Raw genomic sequence first — 19075 nt, 5'->3', positions numbered from 1 at the left:
TGAGGTACAGATATTGAAAAAATGCAGCTTTTATTTTGTAGACTGCTGTAGTCTGATTATTGGAGGGACTTTCTGAATAAAAGGGGAATTGAAATGATGGGAAAGTAGCCACGTGCAGTAATATAGAGCATTGAGGATGCCATACACTGAGATGCTCGCGATGCATTGAGAATCGTTTTGCATTCAAATCGTTCACAGCTGAATCGTAATTGAATTGAATCGTGAGGCCAGTGAAGATTCACACCTCTCCCATCCACTGCAACATAGTTTTACACAGGGTTATTGTTTTCATGCAGCAGCCTTATACTTGAAGGCCAGTCCGAACACCAGTTTCTATTACTGTTCTTATATCTTGTGAGTGCTTCTCTCGTCCCTACTATATGTCTACCCATTTTAGATGTTTGACTGTTCATATCTGCTCACTGTTGTATGCTGATTGACTGTGTCTATGTCAGACACATCTCTGAAGCACATCAATCACTCAGTAGCGGGAGAAATGCATAACATGACCTTGAACAACAACCCTACCCTCGTTTTAGGTCAAATTTAGATAAAGAACTGTACAAATCGTACACAGTGCCTCTTATTTATATCTCCCTATTTGTTTAAAAAAGGTTTTGCAGTTATCCACTTTCAAAAGCACTTAGCAGTCAATATAAAACAGTGTAAGCTGAGAACATCAATTACACACAGAGAATTGTGCTGCTGTCAGTTTTGGTCATTATTTTCATGCTTTTATAAATCGTTTACATGGTCTGTCCGTAGGTAGAGTCATTCATGCCTCCGGGGTCCGTATGAAAACACCATGGTTAATTTATAACACTGCATGGCCATCAGACTAAAAATTGATGTTGTGGAAAGCTTTAAATCTAAGTGCTGTGATAAAAAGGGATAAACACAACTTTTAACATATTGAATATACTACACACATTTGGAGTGTGAGTGTGTTTTCAATCATAACATTATGTACATAGTATATTCAGGCCAAAATTGCATTTACCTCATATTGACTTCTCTGTATAGGACGGAATGTGATCCATTACAGCACCGCACTTTTGAGGGCATGTTTAAGGGTTAATAGTCTGCTGTGGGCAGGTTGTGCGGTGTCGGAGGGCAATGTGAAACAAGCTGTTTTGTTGGGAAGATCAGGGAACAAAGCTGATGGTCTTTGATCAGCTGAGCTGGGCGGCAGACCACAGAGACACTGAAGCGAGAGAAGGGGAAGCCAACTTGTTTGAAGCGAGAGCGCTTGATAGAGTGATTCAGTGCTTTGAAAGTGGGAGCTCTATGTTCAGTCATGTGCCCGCCTGTGCGGAAGAAGATGCTTATCTCTGGCTTGCCAGCGTGGCTCTTAGTGGGTGCCAAGAACATGGAGCGTGCTTCACGGGATAGGGGGTGGTGAGGAGGAGGGTTAACAAGCTCCCGTCTACACCTGTGGCTTAATTACTACGAGGCACTGCGTCAGGCTTGGATAGCTGAATGCAGATTGATTACAGCCACAAAATAATCACAGCAATGATCATCAATCCAATTTGCTGGATTGGGGGGGTAATGCTCAAGAGGTGTGCAGGGTCAGTGTGCTAATGGGTTAGTTAGAGAAGGCAAGGAAGAGGAGATAGTGAGGGGAAGACAAAGCAAACACAAGGTCCTTCAGAGACATAAAAAAAGGCCTTGATAAACTCATTGTGCTTGATGGAAAGAGGTTGTGGCATTCACTTAATAACTTTCCTCGCTGCTTCAGCGCTGTGTGTGATTGGAGGTGTCTCCTGCCTGTCACCGTGAGACAGTTAACGTGACTTTCCACAACATCGAAGCTCTCTCTCACCATTTCTTTCTCTCTCTCTCTCATGTCCTCACAGACACACACTCAGCAAGGAGGGAAATATTTTAATGTAGTTCTTAAGCTGAACAATAATGCAAGACATTATGCAAGACAGACGATGGCGGAGGGGACAAAAAAAAACAGAGCAGGAGTGAAGTAATGACAGTGATAAAATGTGAAAAAATAAATAGACCACGTTTGGGGCTGAAAAGAAAAGCTCCACGAGACAAGAAAAGGTAAAAGGAGTGTCTCAGTGACAGACAATCCTTTCAGGCAGCTAATGAAGCACTGACAAGGAAGAGGGAGATGTGCTGTAAAAGTCCTAAAATTGAAATTGTGCCGTCAAATCTTCACTAAGTCACAGAAAAAGATCAAAACATATTTATTCTTAAACCTGTATTTGTCCAACAAAGGTAGATTTATAGTTAAATGTTGATGGCACAGTGGTATTTTTAAACCGTCATTCCTTTATACAGGAAACATTGAGTGAACATACTCCTTTTCAATTATTCAGCTTCAAATTCACACTATTGCACATATTCACAAAAATAGCTACAGAATAAAACCACTGTCCTCTCATATTTTTGCCACTGAGAAGTTACACTACATTAAATTAAAATATAAGCACGGCACCAGGAATTTGGGGTCAGTGCATAAATGATGAAAAATAAAAGCCTTCCCTCACAATCATAAAATAAGTCTAGTCTTTACAGATTTACACATTAATTAAATGAAGAGGACCCACCTTCACAGAAAGAGTGGAGAATGAGGAAGGGAAGGAGGAGCTTGGCAAATGTCATCCTGCCGCCTAAACCCACACTCCTCGACATCACCTGCACCTGGAGGAGCACACACAAACACAGAATACTGTTCAGTCATTTTTTATTTGGTTAGCTGATAATCCACATTGCAGTTTCAGTTAAGCCACATAATGTCCAAAGACATTTCAGCTCCTTTATGTTCAGTAATTACCGTGTAAGTGAGTAGGAGATGTGAGCAGTACAATTAGAGCAGAGAAAAAAAAGATTTGCTGCACAGCATGTGCCAAGTAGGTGTTTTAGTCTGTGTGTGTGTGTGTGTGTGTGTGATGTTGATGAAGGGCAAATTCACAGCAACAGCTCATTTACACACACTGTTAAATAGCCATAATTAAGAAGTTGCAGCGTTAATTGTCTGATAAAAAATAAAATAAAAAACTGAAAAACTGTCGTCTTGCGTTAATTACGTTTTCAAGATTGGTTTGACCAGTCAGTGATTCGTTAATTTTTAACATGGGGGAGCACCCTGTGACCCCACACCCATAAACAGTGATGTTCCTGCACTTTGACCATGAAGTTCACACTACTCCACAAAGTATATAGTCTACAATATGATGATGTATGTAATTAAGTATTCATAATGTATAGTTTAGAGAATATTATAGATATAGATTGGTGGGGACTAGGCGCACATACAAATGCATCTACTACTTCAGCACCATGGACAGCGCCATAGATTTTACCTTGCACAACTTCAGTCAGATAAAAGATCAGTGAGTGAGGCAGACTAAATCAGTGGTTCTCAAACTTTTTTTGGCAGAAATAAATCAAGTTTACACTTCATCCTCCTTCAGTCATTAACATGACAGGGAAAGCAGCTCACAAAAATGGATCATAGTTGAATTTTAGTAAAATAAAAGTCAGCACAATAGCATCAGTAAACACTTGTTTGTTTAATGTCCCTACATAGATCATATTTCATTCAAATTAGTTTCAGTCCATATTTTCCCCTGGTCATTCATTCCCTGCTATACCCCATATCTTGAGAACAACTAGACTAGACTACTAAACAATCGCACCAACGTAACAACTCGGCCCTTGCACTCTCTCTGCCACGAGGTGATGGAGAGCATTTTGGTTAGAACAAGAGGGATGGCATATCCCCTCAAATTGCCTACTGGGCAAGGCATAGCTTCACTGGACCAATTGTTAAGTCAAACTTGATAAATAATTAAACCTAACGTGGAAAGCAGAGAGTGTATTCATGGTCAGGTGTTGTTGGAAGGAGAGCAGTAAATCTGCTGTAAATTGCTGTACAAATACCTTTAACTCAGAGATTCTGATAAACTTCCTGCAAGCGCACGTTGGAAACATTGTATTGGTTGCATGAAGCTTCCTGTCTGGAGGCAGCTCAGGATATGCAATAGCCCTCACCTTCATCGCTCCTTCTCCCTCTCTCCCCTCATCTGCTGCTTTTTCCCTTCCCTCCCATTTGTTCCCTCTCTTTACACTGTCATCACTTGTCCCAACAAGGCCTCACTGGTCGGCAAACTCAGTGACAATTTAATTTTGAAGGGTTATCTTTCTAAATTCCCCATCTCCCCAAAGCCCACTGTGTTTGGGCTCACAGTAAAAGGAAGCGGCACTGCTTGTCCTTCAGGTATCTGATGGCAAAAAAGCTAAAATAAACTACAGAAACTGGTGTGAGAAGCAATAAAATACAATACAGATGCTGCTTTGTGTTGCTGCTTGCTGTCCTGTCACTGTGCTGCTGTTAAAGATATACAATATGGGGTGGTTTCAATTCAGACAAAGCAGCTAAAATTTACAGGTGAGTGAGAAAGAGACACAAGGTAAAGAATAGGCTGTCAGTGCTTATTGTGTATATAATATATATATGCATGTGTGTACGCATGTGTGCGTGCTAATAATAGCTGTGCATGTGTGTCAGTTTGAATAGGCACATTTGTTTTCATTTGGATTCTTGTTTCCTCAGCATTATTGCATTTCACGTTCTGTAACAATGCAACCTACATGGCTATGTCTGCTACTTTTTTTACTCCATCACTTCCTCACTTCCTTTTCCCTTCCTTCTTCGCTCATAAACATTCATTCATCTCTCTTGCAGTGCCCCAAAAACCTTGTCTTCCCCTTCATACCCTTTCCTCCCTTGTTGTCCTCTCTGATACAGTTGCCGTCCTCTCATAGAGGATATTATCTCGACTCAGTGGGAATCTCAGACAGAACGCTGCCAACAGTAGCCTGAACAGATTACACATTTACACAATTTGTCCTTTCCTGGATAAAATGTCACATCCATCCCTTCCTACTATTTGTATCATAAACACACCTGAGGTAGCATGACTTAGACACCCCGGAGCACTTTAGGTACACTCATGTACTGACAAACACAGTTTATCAAACCCAATAACTACAACACAGCAAAACCTGAGGGCAAAATCTGAGTGTTTCCCGTGTTCCTCTTTGATGCTTGCTTAGGGTTGATCAGTCTGGATGAGGACAATCAATAAAGCCCATTCCCAGCACTCCACACTGAAAAAACAAGTGTTGAGTCTCTTTTTGTCCCATTTGCTGAATGAAAACACATTTAATTGAAAAATTTGTTGTCTCTGTATCATTTCTATGTGCTATCTCCTTTTCTAATAAGAGGCAGACCATGCTTTTCCGATTTTTCTTAGTCGAAATAAAAATGAACTCAAACTGATTGAAAATATCAGATGTCATAGTTAAAATCTTGTGAAAGAACTGCTGTAATCTGATTCTTAAATTGAATGTGGTATTAAAAACATTGTACTGTCACTGTGTTTTTCATCTCCCTGTTCTAGTGTATAACATAGAAAAGTTGTTGATGTATGTATGATCTTTGTTCTCAGCCATACAACTGATCCTTTTTCTCTGCCCACACACGCCTTATTCAGCCTCTTCACTAATTCCTCCTCCAAATGCTAAAGGACATTTCTGAGATGACGAATGGGTGAATATGAGTGATGGATACTGGTTGAGACAGACATGCTGGGTTTGAGAGAGCTGAGGCAGCCATGGAAAATACAAGCAGTCATCCTGCAGCAGCATCCGGATCTAGTCTCATCAGGATGCAGGAGGATTCAATATTAAACATTCTCAGTACGAAAGCATCCCCACAAAGTTACAGATGCACTGTACTTTACACTGACCTACCTATCCACCACTATCTTCTAGTGCTTATCACTCTAGGCTGCTGTCATAGCTTGTCTGAGGCAAAGTAAGCAGCTGCTGAGGACCCTGCTCTGAGCAGATTAAAAACATAAAGATAATGGATAATAACTTTTGTTCAATGTGATTAATGTGTCCTTTGTACTGTTTATTGTACACAATTTAAATTGCGGCAAGTTAATTTATTGTGTTTCTTGTCTTTCTCTCGTTCTCCCTTTGTCACTCTGCACACTTGAAAAGCACAAATAAAGTATACATTTAGTTTTGCCCAGGTTTTCAGATATCATCTGCAGAGAATATAATTTGTGATTGAAAATTGATTTTTGAAAAATTCAGACAACATAGCTTTCCAGAAAGACTGCACATAACTCTCAGTGACTATTTTGTATAAAAGGTTAATAAATAAAGGTATAAAGGATTTGAATAAAATAAATGAATACATTTAAAAAAAATAGAAACGATTTCCGATAATTAGAAAAAATCTGAATATCTGATCCAATAATCAGCCAAGTGGTAAATAAGTTGACCCAGTTTGTAATGGTAATATTTTGACACAGTGTCTTTACTTTTACTCAAGTGTGACTTTTGGGTACTTTCACAACACTGATGATAAGATACTCTGAGGACTATGTGGAAAAATACATATATATATTTATTTTTTGTGAATTTGATGAACTGACCATCAAAACTTCAGGCAAGCCAATATGTTGTTACTCTCAAATAAGTATTCCTAAGTCCACTACTGTATTGTTTGAGCACCACTTGATATCACATTATTCACAATGGTACGTGAAATAGTTCTTTAGTTTTCCTTGTTACTGAAGTTGCAAGGGTATTAAGTGTATGCTCCACACACTGCACACTGTATGGTAAAGGAATAACTTGAGTGAGCCATACAATAACTATGTGGTAGAGAGGTACGGGAAGGTTGCTGGTGGTAATCAAACCCTGCTTAGCCCCCCAGAACACTATCTGTGGCCCTGGTCTCCCTATTACAGTGTAAAAAACCCATTCAGTTAAAAATTTACTTACTTACTTTGTCATTTTTGACAGCATATATTCAAGGTAGAGTGAAACATAGAATTGAAGACATGCAGATTAAATATGTACTGTCCAGTTGATCATAAATGAAAATACAGACCGGTTTAGAAACTAAGAAACTTCCCTGATGTAAACACAACTTTTGTAGCATTGAAGAACCTATATTAACATTTTTGTCTAGTGTTAGTGCACTTCTCTGTGAGAGCATGTTAGAATTCGGACATTTAGATCACAGACTGAGCGATTAAGAATAGTGGAGGAATGCCATTGTGCACAGACAAACAAAATTGAATGAAAGCAAGAGCCTTTGATGAGGAGGTAAGTTAGTAATTAGTGCAGAAGCATGATCTAGGTTTACATTTAGCAGAGGACAGAATGACATGCTCCAATAAGTCAGTTACGCATAGGTCAATTACACTGCAGGGAACAGGACTAAGCAGAGACGTGGTCCTCAATGCGAGCTGGGCCTCGCTGCGGCACTGTCCCACTCCACTGGATATACTGTCACCATCTATCAATCCCTCACTTTCTTCACCCCCTCCGTCACTCTGTCAGAGTCACTGCTCATCTTCTGCTCAACTCCCCCCCCACCCATCACAACATCTCGTACCAGTCTCTCACTCTCTCCACGCTAGCCTTTTTCTGTCTGTTTTCCTTTCTTCTTCACTCTTTTTAGTCATCTCTCTCTTTCCATTTTCTCTTCTTGGTCTAATCTACATTGACTCGTGTCTCTTCCTTTCTTGAAATACCACGCAACTTGGCTTGTCCAATTATATGTATTCTGTAGTCATTTCCAATTCTTTTTCTTTGGCAGATAATTGTCTCTCCTGTGTCCTGATGTACAATGTCAACATAACAAATATATGTCTTCTGTGGGCCTTGTTGTGTTGCCATGTTGTGTGTGAGTCCAAGATGACCGTTTCCCTGTACCCAAAGAGTAATGAAAAGTATATCTTATGATTGAGAGTATTTCTCTTTGAAAAGCAGGATATCCTTTGACTGCTCTGGAGGTTTTTCGTTTTAGTTAGAAGAGTTATTATTCACCAGGTATTCATGAATCATCAGTTTACCACAGTTATGCAGCAGGCTTTTGAAAGCTGAAACTATTTTGAGTCCATTAAATCACGTCCAATGTTTACACCTGTAATACTTGCCAATATGCCTGAGATCCTGCCCTGAATCCCGATTTAAAGGCAGACTATTTTAAGGCCTAGAATGACTATTAGGAACACATACAGCTCCCACTGGGCAAAGCTTAGGGTGGCTGAGATCCAGGTCTATTTAATGAGTTGTGGTCCTATAGCGTATCTGACAGTAATGTGTGATTAAGGCAGTGTAAAGTGAAGAGTAATATCTGGACCTGCTGTGCTCTCTCCAGAGAGGCCCGCCTGCCCACATGGCTGTATCTCATAGCTTACTGCACTCAATATTATTGATTACATGGCAATTGTGTCTGACTTGCCTTAACCTCAAAAGGCACCCTTCTCGGAGGGAGTGTTGGGCCTCAGTCGGCAGCCAGATCTGGATTATCACAGCAAATCGATGGCAGATTTCTGCCCGCCCTCGGTCCTCATGAAAAAGCCATCACTCATTAGCACAGTGATCACAGACAGATTAGCGGACATTTGGCCTCGTCAGGGAGGAGGGAGGGATGGCAGTGCTCTGATGAGCTGAGTAATGTCTTCCTTCCCACCCTCCTGATCTCTTCATCTCAAACATGACATGACTCTCTGAAAGCCTTACTCAGCAAACCTCACTCACATGACAAGAGTGCAATGTAAACAGGATGGCATTTGGACTGCAGAACATGTAGTGCTTCCTGAGGAGAAATGATAATCAAGGTGGCATGGCACACGGAGGCTGAGTAAACTGTTCACTTTGGCCGGGTCATGTGTGAAATTATTGCTGCTGATGTTCCACTTTCTTAACAAATTAGTAGCCAAGGTCTTTGGACAAACAATGAGATCTCCTGGACAACATAAGTTCAGCAACCAGAGTAGTTTCAGACCTTTTCAGACAGAGGCACGTAGTCGTGACCGACCGATGTATGGACAGGCTGATATTGGCCTATCGGAGATATATCGGTATCAGCATATACAGTATATTGTTGATATCGGTTAATATGAAAACTTCTTGGTTTTAAAGAACAAAGTGCAGAAAACAATACTTTATAATACAATAATTTATAATTATTACATTTCAAGGGAAGTTTACTGTTTCAGTTCACTGATGTCATTTTTGACAGTAAGGTTTATTACTAAACTGTAAAAATATTCTGCCTCCATTATATATCTTTGTCACAAGTGTTTGATAACCACATTCAAGGGATCACTGAAAAAAATGTGTGTATATCGGGCAATATACTGATATCAGGGTTTTTTACGTCCCCATATCGGTATCAGCCCCAAAAACTGCATATCGGTCGATTCTAGACCAGATAACAGTTTTCCATAGAGGCAGAACCATCTAAGCCGTCCTCATCTTTACCTACGTTTTTGAAAAAGTACCCAAAATCACTAAATCACTGCTTCTTCAGAATGCAGCTGGACTATTCTGGACACACAACATCTACTGCATGCCTCCCCACCCTGAAAGAGACATCCGTCCTCTGTTCTTCTTCTGAGGTTTCTTCCATTTTTTCCCAGAGTTATAAAGACCTTTTATTCTTTTTACTTATCTGAATCGAGGCTCTAAAGATAGAGAGTAAAGCCCTATGAGGCAAATTTGTGATAATGGGCTATATAAATAAAATTGACTCGACTTGACTTGGCCAGGGCCTCCTCTCAATAAAAGATCACTAACTCCCTGCCAGGCAAACACAAGACAGGCAACTGTAGGACACATGCCAAGCCAAAAGTGTTCTTCCACTGGAGACTCTGCCTGTAACCTCTTTGATCCTGTATGGACTGACAGTAAAACTAAACACTGTGGGAGAGACGCGGGGAAGCTTACACAGGACCTAGGGAGATGGTAATTACCAGGAACAGGATGGGAGCGCTGCAAGGCGCCGCATTACAGCACCCTGTCACAAAACGCTTGAGCAGGCACAACTCATACACACTCTGTCCTGTGCTGACCAGCACCATGATGTGTGTGTGTGTGTGTGTGTGTGTGTGTGTGTGTGTGTGTGTGTGTGTGTGTGTGTGTGTGTGTGTGTGTGTGTGTGTGTGAGAGAGAGAGAGAGACATGGGGCCTGAGGGAGGGGTGGGGGTTGATTAGTGTTCACTTGGAGTAAATAGTGGGGGAGAAGCCCCATCATGTGCCGCACACTGAGACACATCTGTGTGAGAGTGTGCACCGCATTTGTCAAGTGAATGTTGAGGAGCTGTGTCTGTAGTAGGAGCATTAAAACCTGATCAATGACTGACAGTGCAGTGATGGAGGTTACATGTTGATAACACTCCATCTTGTAGACATGTCAACTGTACTCCACTGCAATGTCTGTGCATTGCGCTCAGGTGACATGGTGAAAGAGAGACAACATGGATGAAACTGATAAATTCCTATTCAGACATTCAACACTTCACTGATGGGCAAAAAAGGCGGTAAAATCATAAGATACTGTTGGTTCAGTCAAGTAATTTGTGCAATGCATAGCCAATGTTTGCTTAATCTGCATATACAAATGAAACAAAAGAGCCATATGAACAAGATTAATGTGGCACTTATTACTGAAGTGTTGGAATATCAATTCAGTAGTTTGCAATATTCACTGAAGTACACTATAACACAATGAAACCCAAAGTTCTGTTCATCATTATGATTTCAGTCTAGACAACAAAACTCCAGAGATAAAAAAAAAAAAAGTTCTAATTCTCAATTAGTTATTATCTCATTAGAATTGTGGGACATGAAATCTCAATTTTAGGCTTGAGAATTATATGGAGAGACGATAAGCGATAATAATGAATTATTGCTTCACAAAGCCCAAGATGATGTGACTCAAATGTCTTGTTTTGTCGACAATAAAAAAGGTATTCAGTTCAGAGTTATAAAGGAGTAAGGAAACCAGAAAATATTCAAAATTAAAAAGCTCAAATCAGAGAATTTTCACCTGTTTTTCTTTAAAAAAAATTACCCAAACCACTAATTGATAATTAAAATAGTTGGTGATTAAGTTAATAGTTGACATTTAATCATTGCAGCTCTAATGAATACTAAATATAAACGATGTACAGAAACAACTCATAAGCAGACTTCTGTGAAGCTAATTGTCTCATAAGATACGAGTCTAAAAAGAACAAAGTAATGTGCGACAAAGAGGTGTGCAGGAGCAAGAAACCATGCGTGCTGCTGCCACCTTCTTTCTGCCTGAGTGCAGACTGACATAACAATCTTAGCTCTCTGATTTCAGGCTTTTAGTGTTTTTGTGGACAAATTGTGGTGAGAACATAATGATACACTCCATGACTTTTCCCCCCTCACATCCATCTACTGATAGAAGCAGCACAGATCAATATGTCGTCATGTCCCTCTCGTCCTCCACTCGACTTTTATTCTACTGAATAACAATGTTTTCAACTTCACCTGTTTCAACATATGCAGGGACTAGAACTGTTTTTATGAGACAATTAGATGTATTGTTAATGAGTTTCCCTTGTGTTATACTGTAATCACAGCATTAGCAGGCTATTCATCTGAATGTTTATTTGCCTCAGCTCTCCACTAGCTCAAACGTTATGCGAGTAAACAAATTCAAAGCCTCCATAATGTGATCTGATTGCCTCTTACCCAAATTTTGCTGTCAGTCTTAAAATGCCCATTTTCTTAGCCTGACTCTCTTTTTCACTTGGTCGTTATTTGCTGCAATGAGCTCGGCAAAGCTGTCCCAGCAGAGGCCTGTGTGTATATCAGACAACATAAACACAGACAGCTGTGTCAGAGGGCAGCCGATAGCCTGTAGAGACTCATTCATCTCCTTTTGTCTCTCTCTTTGTTAGAGCGCAGTCATTCCATCCCGCCAACAGCTGACTGTTTCCATCCCGGTTGAAAGATCAAAACAAACCATTTAGTAGCTCCTCTCCGGCACAGATGACCCGCCCCGCCTCTCCTCTCACTTCCCCCCTTCATTGTCTCTCATCCCGTCCCGTCGTGTCTCTCCCTCGCTCCGTGCTGTTTCAGCCACACTTCAGGGCAGCATTCAATGCATAAATACCAACAACAAGGATTTGTCACACAACAAAGCTGCCATTAAATTGCTGTTTTGTTTGTTTTACATGGCATGTTTTTTTTTCAGGGGAGAATATGACTCGATATGGTAAATGCTACCGGCATAGATATGAATGTTTTAACTGCGAGGATTGAGAGGCCTCCATTCCTTCCTGCAGGAAATTTCAGTTTCCAAATTGCTTCATAATGGTTTCACACTTAATAATGAATTAATACAGGGACTAGGAGCAATAGACTAACACAAGATTAATGTGGATGGCTGTGTTTACAACCAACTGTTTAAACAATTGTCCTCTCAAAAAAGGCTGTCAGTGATCAGATTCATTGTGAGGCTTTTACCCACTGAAGTTAGAAAAGCATGTCTTCACATCCATAAGGACAGCGGCATGTGGGAACTGAAGGTTTATCTGTAATACAGTTGGCTGAGAAAAATCATCTCCTTAGCCCTCCCCTCCTCTCAAACCTGTTTTCTTCAGTTCTGCCCGACTGCCTTGGCTGATTTAATGACCACACACAGCTGGACCAGTAGAGAGAAGAGTGAAGAAATGGGAAAAATGGGAAGTGTAAGATGATCATAATTGCAAGTACCAGGGATGTTGCAAAAGCAGTGAAAAGGCAGAAAACTGATGTTTAAGGTGAGTTGTGTCTAAAGCTGTCATATACAGAGCACTGTACTAAAACCACAAGAGTGAATTATTCTGTCAGCATAAATACACCACGGTATAAATACAAATGCAATAAAAATCAATTCCTGTCAACCGCAAACTTAGTGTGCCAAAAACAAATGACGCTGATATCCTTAATATAACCAGGTAAGAAACAAAACAATAAATAAAAAAATGAAATCACTTTCATGAGCTATCACCTAATAGTTACTCAAGAGCAGGTATATAGACTATTGGCATGCATCTCCACCTGGAAATCAATGCCAAACCCCTCCAAATGGTTCCACTCACAGTTTGCCTAAACTTCAAAAATTATATCGACACCACTGGGGAAAAATTAGATGCTTAATTCTAATATCCACCACTTTTCCATACTCTGCATTCACTTAACTCCAAGTTTACCATTCTTCAATTTTATGTCGTCCTTTCTTGCCCTCATCCTTGCTCTGCTGCCTGTCTGTGTTCTCATAGGATAGTCCAGAAGAGTCACTGTATCTGCAATTCATTCCTCGATCCCTCATACTGGGTTTCATTTGAGCCTGTCAGTCAAGGTGTCCGTCAGATATGGACTCTCCAGTTAACTGTTTTTTTTCTTCCTTCTTATATTCTGTATGAATTCAGGGAGACTGACAGAAACTCAGAAAGGGAAACTGTCATAGGCATGGTGTGTGTGTGTGTGTGTGTGTGTGTGTGTGTGTGTGTGTGTGTGTGTGTGTGTGTCAGTACTTTAGTACACATTAGATAAGAGTGAACCTACAACCAGGGTTACTCAGGCCAAAGTTCCCACCATATTTCAGCAGAAATTGAGACAGCATTTCCTCAGAGACAGGACAGGCTTGCTCACCCCTTTTATATCATTTAACTCTGATTCAGTACAAAGACATCATTGTATCCAACAGGTTGAACGAAACATATTTTCAGCCTCTTGTCTGGGCCAAAAACAACTAAATTAGTGAATTTCTGCTTGAGGATGACTTATTTATGTGATAATCCAACTGTGATAATAACTTGTTTGCTTCCTCACGACAGTGTCATATATTATAGCATACTACTGTTGAACATATTTAAAGTAATTAAGTGTGAACACAATTTTCAATTACAGAATTATAATGATGATTTAATGTTAATTTGCATGTTAAAGTTTTGATAAACTTTAAAGTTTATCAAAAAGCTCCAGATGCAATACATTGGCCTTGCTTGGAAAAACCTTGCAGGCATTACAATCCACATAATGTCATTCAGACTTGAGATATGGTGCTTATAATAAATCGATTTAAAATTCAATTTGAGCACAGGCAAAAAAACAAAACAAAAAAAACACGAAATGGCTGAAAGGTTTGGGAGCTCAGAGCAGGGGGTAAAAAGAAAAACACAAATATCTGCATTACATTACTTTGCATTGTTGCATCCCTTGTCTATGAAGGTATTCCTGAAAGAAGACTAAAGCGCCATTCATTAAAATATTTAGCGACTGGTACGGCTGTATCTACAGTTACAAGAAGGACATATGTGATGGAAAAAAATAATAATATACTGACCCAGGCCGCAGGATTAATAGTTAGATTCTCAAACTGAGTGGTGTTCCCCTTTAACCTGGCGTATCGTCGCTGCTGCGTTCAGGTGACACATGAATAAATAAGTGGGCACCGAGGCGCTTCCCAGCCGCCACTTTGGGAGACGCCAGGGCTACCTGAGATAACACCGTGCACCTGACACCTCTGCAGGCATGCACGCTGCCTCACGTTTACTGACGTCTTAATTACTCCGATAAAATAACCCGTGAACAAACAACTGCAACAGTTGGAGTGAACCATTACCAAAGACAACATAACTTGAATGAAGAGGTAGCAAATGCATTACTATATTGCCCATAATCTGCCCGCACCTCCCATTCAACTGACCGCTCATCAAAACACTACTTCGTTTTTCATTCAACTACTTCTACAACTCTTTGGTGCGCAAATTCAAAAGACACCGCATAGCCATATGCCAAAGTAAGATAACTGTTAGTGAGCGTAAAGTGGTGAATTACGCACAACTCGGCTATAGTGATTAGAACATGTTACACTACAGAGTGAAAAACATTCTCCTTGATGTGAAAAGCTCCTCTGTGCCGCAGTCACCCCTCTAACACTGCTTCGTGACTATCAACTCATAGCAGGATGATCATGTCATTATCATATTGTCCTACCTTCCTCGTCCGTGTCCGTCGCTGGCTGAGCGCCTTTAGATTCGATTGCCTGTCCTGCTGTGATGCGTTACCAAGTATCTGCTACCCCTCTCTCTCCTCTCTCCCTCCCTCCTTTCTCCTCTCTCTCTCTCTCTATGCCTCCCGTTAGCTCCACTCTATCACCACCAACGCCCTGGTCATTGAAAATTTTCACTTCCCCTTGTTCAGAACTACCAGTCCAAAAACCCACCAAGCCCAAAATAAACCTCCACCTGTTTGGAGCTCCTACATGATGTCCCGTGTTACACCCTCTCCTACTGGTTCCACTCCAGAAAACCCAGCACTTGCAGGTGCAGCCCCAGAGGTTTTAAATGTTCTTCCTAAGCATCTAGTTTTCTCAATTAAAAATCTCTCACAAAGTGCCCATGCATGCAGTCTAAAACGAGTTCCATATTTGCACAGAGCATATATAAAAGCATGGCCCTGCTGCGTTTCTGTCAGCGAAGAATGTAAAATAATTACGCTCAATGTGTTCACAAATCATTTGAAGCTTCCCAGAAGAGGCTGAATCCACTGAGATTAAAGAGATCTATTTATGAGCCTCCTAAATAAGCTTATGAGCTAATATATTACACAGATTAAATTTGAAATCCATTATTTAACCACAGAGGTCAGGGATCTGAAGAGCAATAGCCAGTGTGACAGCATCATCTAGTGTGTAAAATAAGAATTACAACAAAAAAACAAAAAGGCAGCCACAGTACTCCCATTTGTCATCTGACGTGGACATTGCAATAAATATTTATTGATCAAAAAATCTCTCCTGATTAAAAGTTCTCAGTTATCTGCATTGGATGAAAAAATCCCTAATTAATTGACATTGTCTCGGTGAACATTGTCAAACTCATACTGATCATTTATTGCCGGTCTACTCAGACAGAGACAGCTTGAACTGCTCATCTATGAGATTAATTTCTATCAGAACCCCTCTGATCTACACTCTTAATCTAAAAATTATTTGGCTTCATTTTCTGATTTCACTTAACATTTGTAAATCTGTATGTGGACAGCGTGCAGAATGATTTACCTGTCTTATTCAGGTGATAAAAAACAGTCTTTTGTCTCTCATGGCTGATGTTTAAGGGTATTTGGATAGAAATGACTGACTGGTCTGGCTTACAGCTACAACTAGAGGGAAAAAGGTGAAGGAAACCACCACAAGATACCCTGCCAGCTGTTTTAGTGGAACTACTTTGAGGTCACAAGGCAGCCAGCTGGATTTGTGAAAGCAATGCAATGCTTTGGTACAATCAGATTTGTTTTTATTATTCAATATTCTTAAATGGTCATGTCAGTATTCCACAATAACTGTCATTGTGAACATTTTTCAGAGGAATGAGTAGTGGATTTAGTAAATCTGTTATATTTTAAAAGGCACAATACATTACTGCTATTTTATTACAAATATATGTATGTGAGCAAGACAATGAATCATCATCATTTTCTTAAGATGCACAAGTGGAAGAAAATGCCTTGACTGTCCTTTTTTACACCAGCAAGATCTACAAACTTTATTTCTTATTCTGCTGAGTATTGTTTTACGGTGCAGCAAAGCTGACGTGCCACTGAAAAAGTTCTTTCCACACAATTCACGGCTTCATGGCCTTACAACCATGTTTACTTTCAAGCCTTGATAAAACATCACACATCACTTGTCTTCAGTTGTCATTCATGTATGAAAGACATTCCTCCCATTGTTAGTGGTCTTAAATGCAACTCTATTCATGACAAGCTTTAGAAAAACATCCTGTTTCAGAGGAAAAATCTGCTTGCTCCTTAAATATCCAACAACTTCTTTCTGATGTGAGAAGTGGTTCTAATTTACATAAGGCAAGGGCAGTAATATCCTCCACTTGTGCTATTTTTAACCACATATTGCAATGATGTAAAACGCTTGCTTCCAGCATGACATTTTATCCCACTATCCATGGCTATGTAATATTGCAAACGCGCTATGGCAAGGAGCCCTTTATACATTGACATTAGAATTCAAATTGAAAAGTTACAGTTTGTGAATTTTCTGCTTTTATTGTTGGTTTCATTTATAACGCTAGAAAAGGAGAGAGATTGTTATGGCAACACATCCTTTTATTGGTCATGCAGGCCACTCAACTTCAGATAATTGATCCCCTGCCACTAATTCTTTGCTGATAATGAGATGCCTTTCTTCTTGTATGTTACAAATGTCATCACTAAGAGGGAGACTCACTGAAGGAAGATATCAAAGCATGACAAAGCTCTAATGTGGAACTAAATGCAGTCCTGTGGTGGAGTAAGGCAGCAGATGTGTTTTCCAATTCAGCCTTCAGTCTGAAGTATGACGGCCTTGAATTTTCTTTCAGTATAAAGGTAAACAGAAAAACAACAGAAAAAATATTTCACTCACAATGCTGCTATTCTGATGACTTTTGTTCTTCCTGCATACAAGTGGTACAGCTGAAAGCCTTAAAGCACAAACAAAAATGTGTCATGGCTACATGAACAGGTTTCAGTAAGGTTCTTTACAGCTTTGTTACAAACACTTTGTTACCGTCTTTGTCATAGAGAAACTGTATTGTTCTACATACAATTACTGAGACTTTGCATCACTGTAGCCAATATACTGGAAGTTCAAGTAACAGCAGTATAATTCATTGTGATTAAAGCAGAAAATAGACATTTCAGTATATATGTTGTGCTTCATGCTTAGTCGTTGGCAGCACATCTGTTTTCTTTGAGTCAATCATGTTGAAAACAGACTAAGACAAGCCAAGTTCCCCTCTCTTATCACCACCTTCCTCCTTGCATTTATGATGCAGTGTGTACATGATGATGATGCAAAGTGATGCTTTGCTGCTCTCTGGTGGATATTTTTCTCAACTGCAGTTTAGAAGTGTTTGAAACTGAGGTGCCTCAAATAGGATTCAAGTTTGAAGCCATTTTGTTTAAAGCACCAATAAAAGGGTCACAGAAGAGATGAAGATGATATCAAGCATACTAACATTTATATTCAATGAATGGCAAATACCTGACTTACCTGACCATCCTTCTTGGCTGCCTGTAGAAAATCCAATATTATTCTTCCCCCTCTTCACAAAGAACTTGTTCAAAGACAGTGTCTGGAGAGAGAAAAGCGCTTGGGCCACTAAATCGCTCAGACATTGGTATTGGCGGATGGATGGATGGATGGATCCCCAATTTCAGAAAAGTCAGGATGCTGTGTAATACATAATAAAAAGAGAATGCAATCATTTGCAAACAAACTGTAAAACTATTGTCAGTAAATACAAAGTGTTCCTGATCCCATGTAGTAAAATCCTTTAAACAATCATGTGTGTCACATAGTGAACCTCGCCCCATCCTTGCCTGTGAATGACTGAGCCTTCCTAGGATGCCCCTGTCATACCTAATCATGAACCTATCACCTGTTACCAATCGACCTGTTTACCTGTGCAATGTTCCTAACAGGTGTTTTTGGAGCATTACACAACTTTCCAGGGCTTTTTGTTGCTTCTGTCCCAACTTGTTTGAAACATGTATCTGGCATCAAATCCAGAATAAGCATTTATTTGCAAAAATCAATGGAGATGATGTAAAATTTGAAAGATAATGTCTTTACACTGCTGTACAGTGGTCAAAAATCATTAGCAAATTATCACATTTTTACAATTTCATTTTTAGATACGAGACAGACAGACAGACAGACAGACTGATAGATAGATAGATAGATAGATAGATAGATAGATAGATAGATAGATACTGGTACTATTAAACCACAACCTCTCTAAGTTACTTTTCATTGTCACTAACTGTACTAACTGTAAATGCACACATTTTAACAGTAAACATGCAAATTCACCCAAACTTCAAGATAACTAACTTGTGTTATGCTAAGTGTTTATTAAGCTAAAGAACAGTTGTTGTTATCATGTAATTCATCTAGTTAAAAGTGTAAACTGCAGGGTTAAATATAGGACTCTGCTGCTTTTTATAACGTGAAGAAAACTGACAAAATATGCTCAGCATTAGCTAGCCAACATAACTGAATTATAAATGTTACCTTGCTAGTCAGAACTTTGGGCAAATGTTAGCTTACTAGGCTACTGCTTTGCTTCATACAGTAAGTACTTCTGCGTCATTCATTTCACCTCCACCTACATAAAAAGTTATAACGTACCTTTTTTTTCTGAAGTTGGCT

General features: G+C 39.8%; 1 protein-coding gene across 1 annotated transcript in view; it reads right to left on the bottom strand.

The window, feature by feature from the left end:
- LOC141009724 (cadherin-23-like) overlaps positions 1 to 18034 on the bottom strand; it is a 163818-nt gene extending 145784 nt beyond the window's left edge. The window contains exons 1-3 of the mRNA XM_073482415.1: positions 17915 to 18034; positions 17285 to 17342; positions 2568 to 2661 (exon numbers count right to left, since the gene is read on the bottom strand). Of these exons, the coding sequence (XP_073338516.1) occupies positions 2568 to 2661; positions 17285 to 17342; positions 17915 to 17922 (160 nt within the window). The 5' untranslated portion in view covers positions 17923 to 18034. The remainder of the gene's footprint in view (positions 1 to 2567; positions 2662 to 17284; positions 17343 to 17914) is intronic.
- Between the last annotated feature and the right edge of the window lie 1041 nt (positions 18035 to 19075).

The sequence above is a fragment of the Pagrus major genome, chromosome 15 (assembly GCF_040436345.1).
Source record: "Pagrus major chromosome 15, Pma_NU_1.0".
In the NCBI taxonomy this organism is placed as follows: Eukaryota; Metazoa; Chordata; class Actinopteri; order Spariformes; family Sparidae; genus Pagrus; species Pagrus major.
The sequence above is the reverse complement of the archived record's forward strand: the minus strand, read 5'-3'. Positions and strand labels throughout refer to the sequence as shown.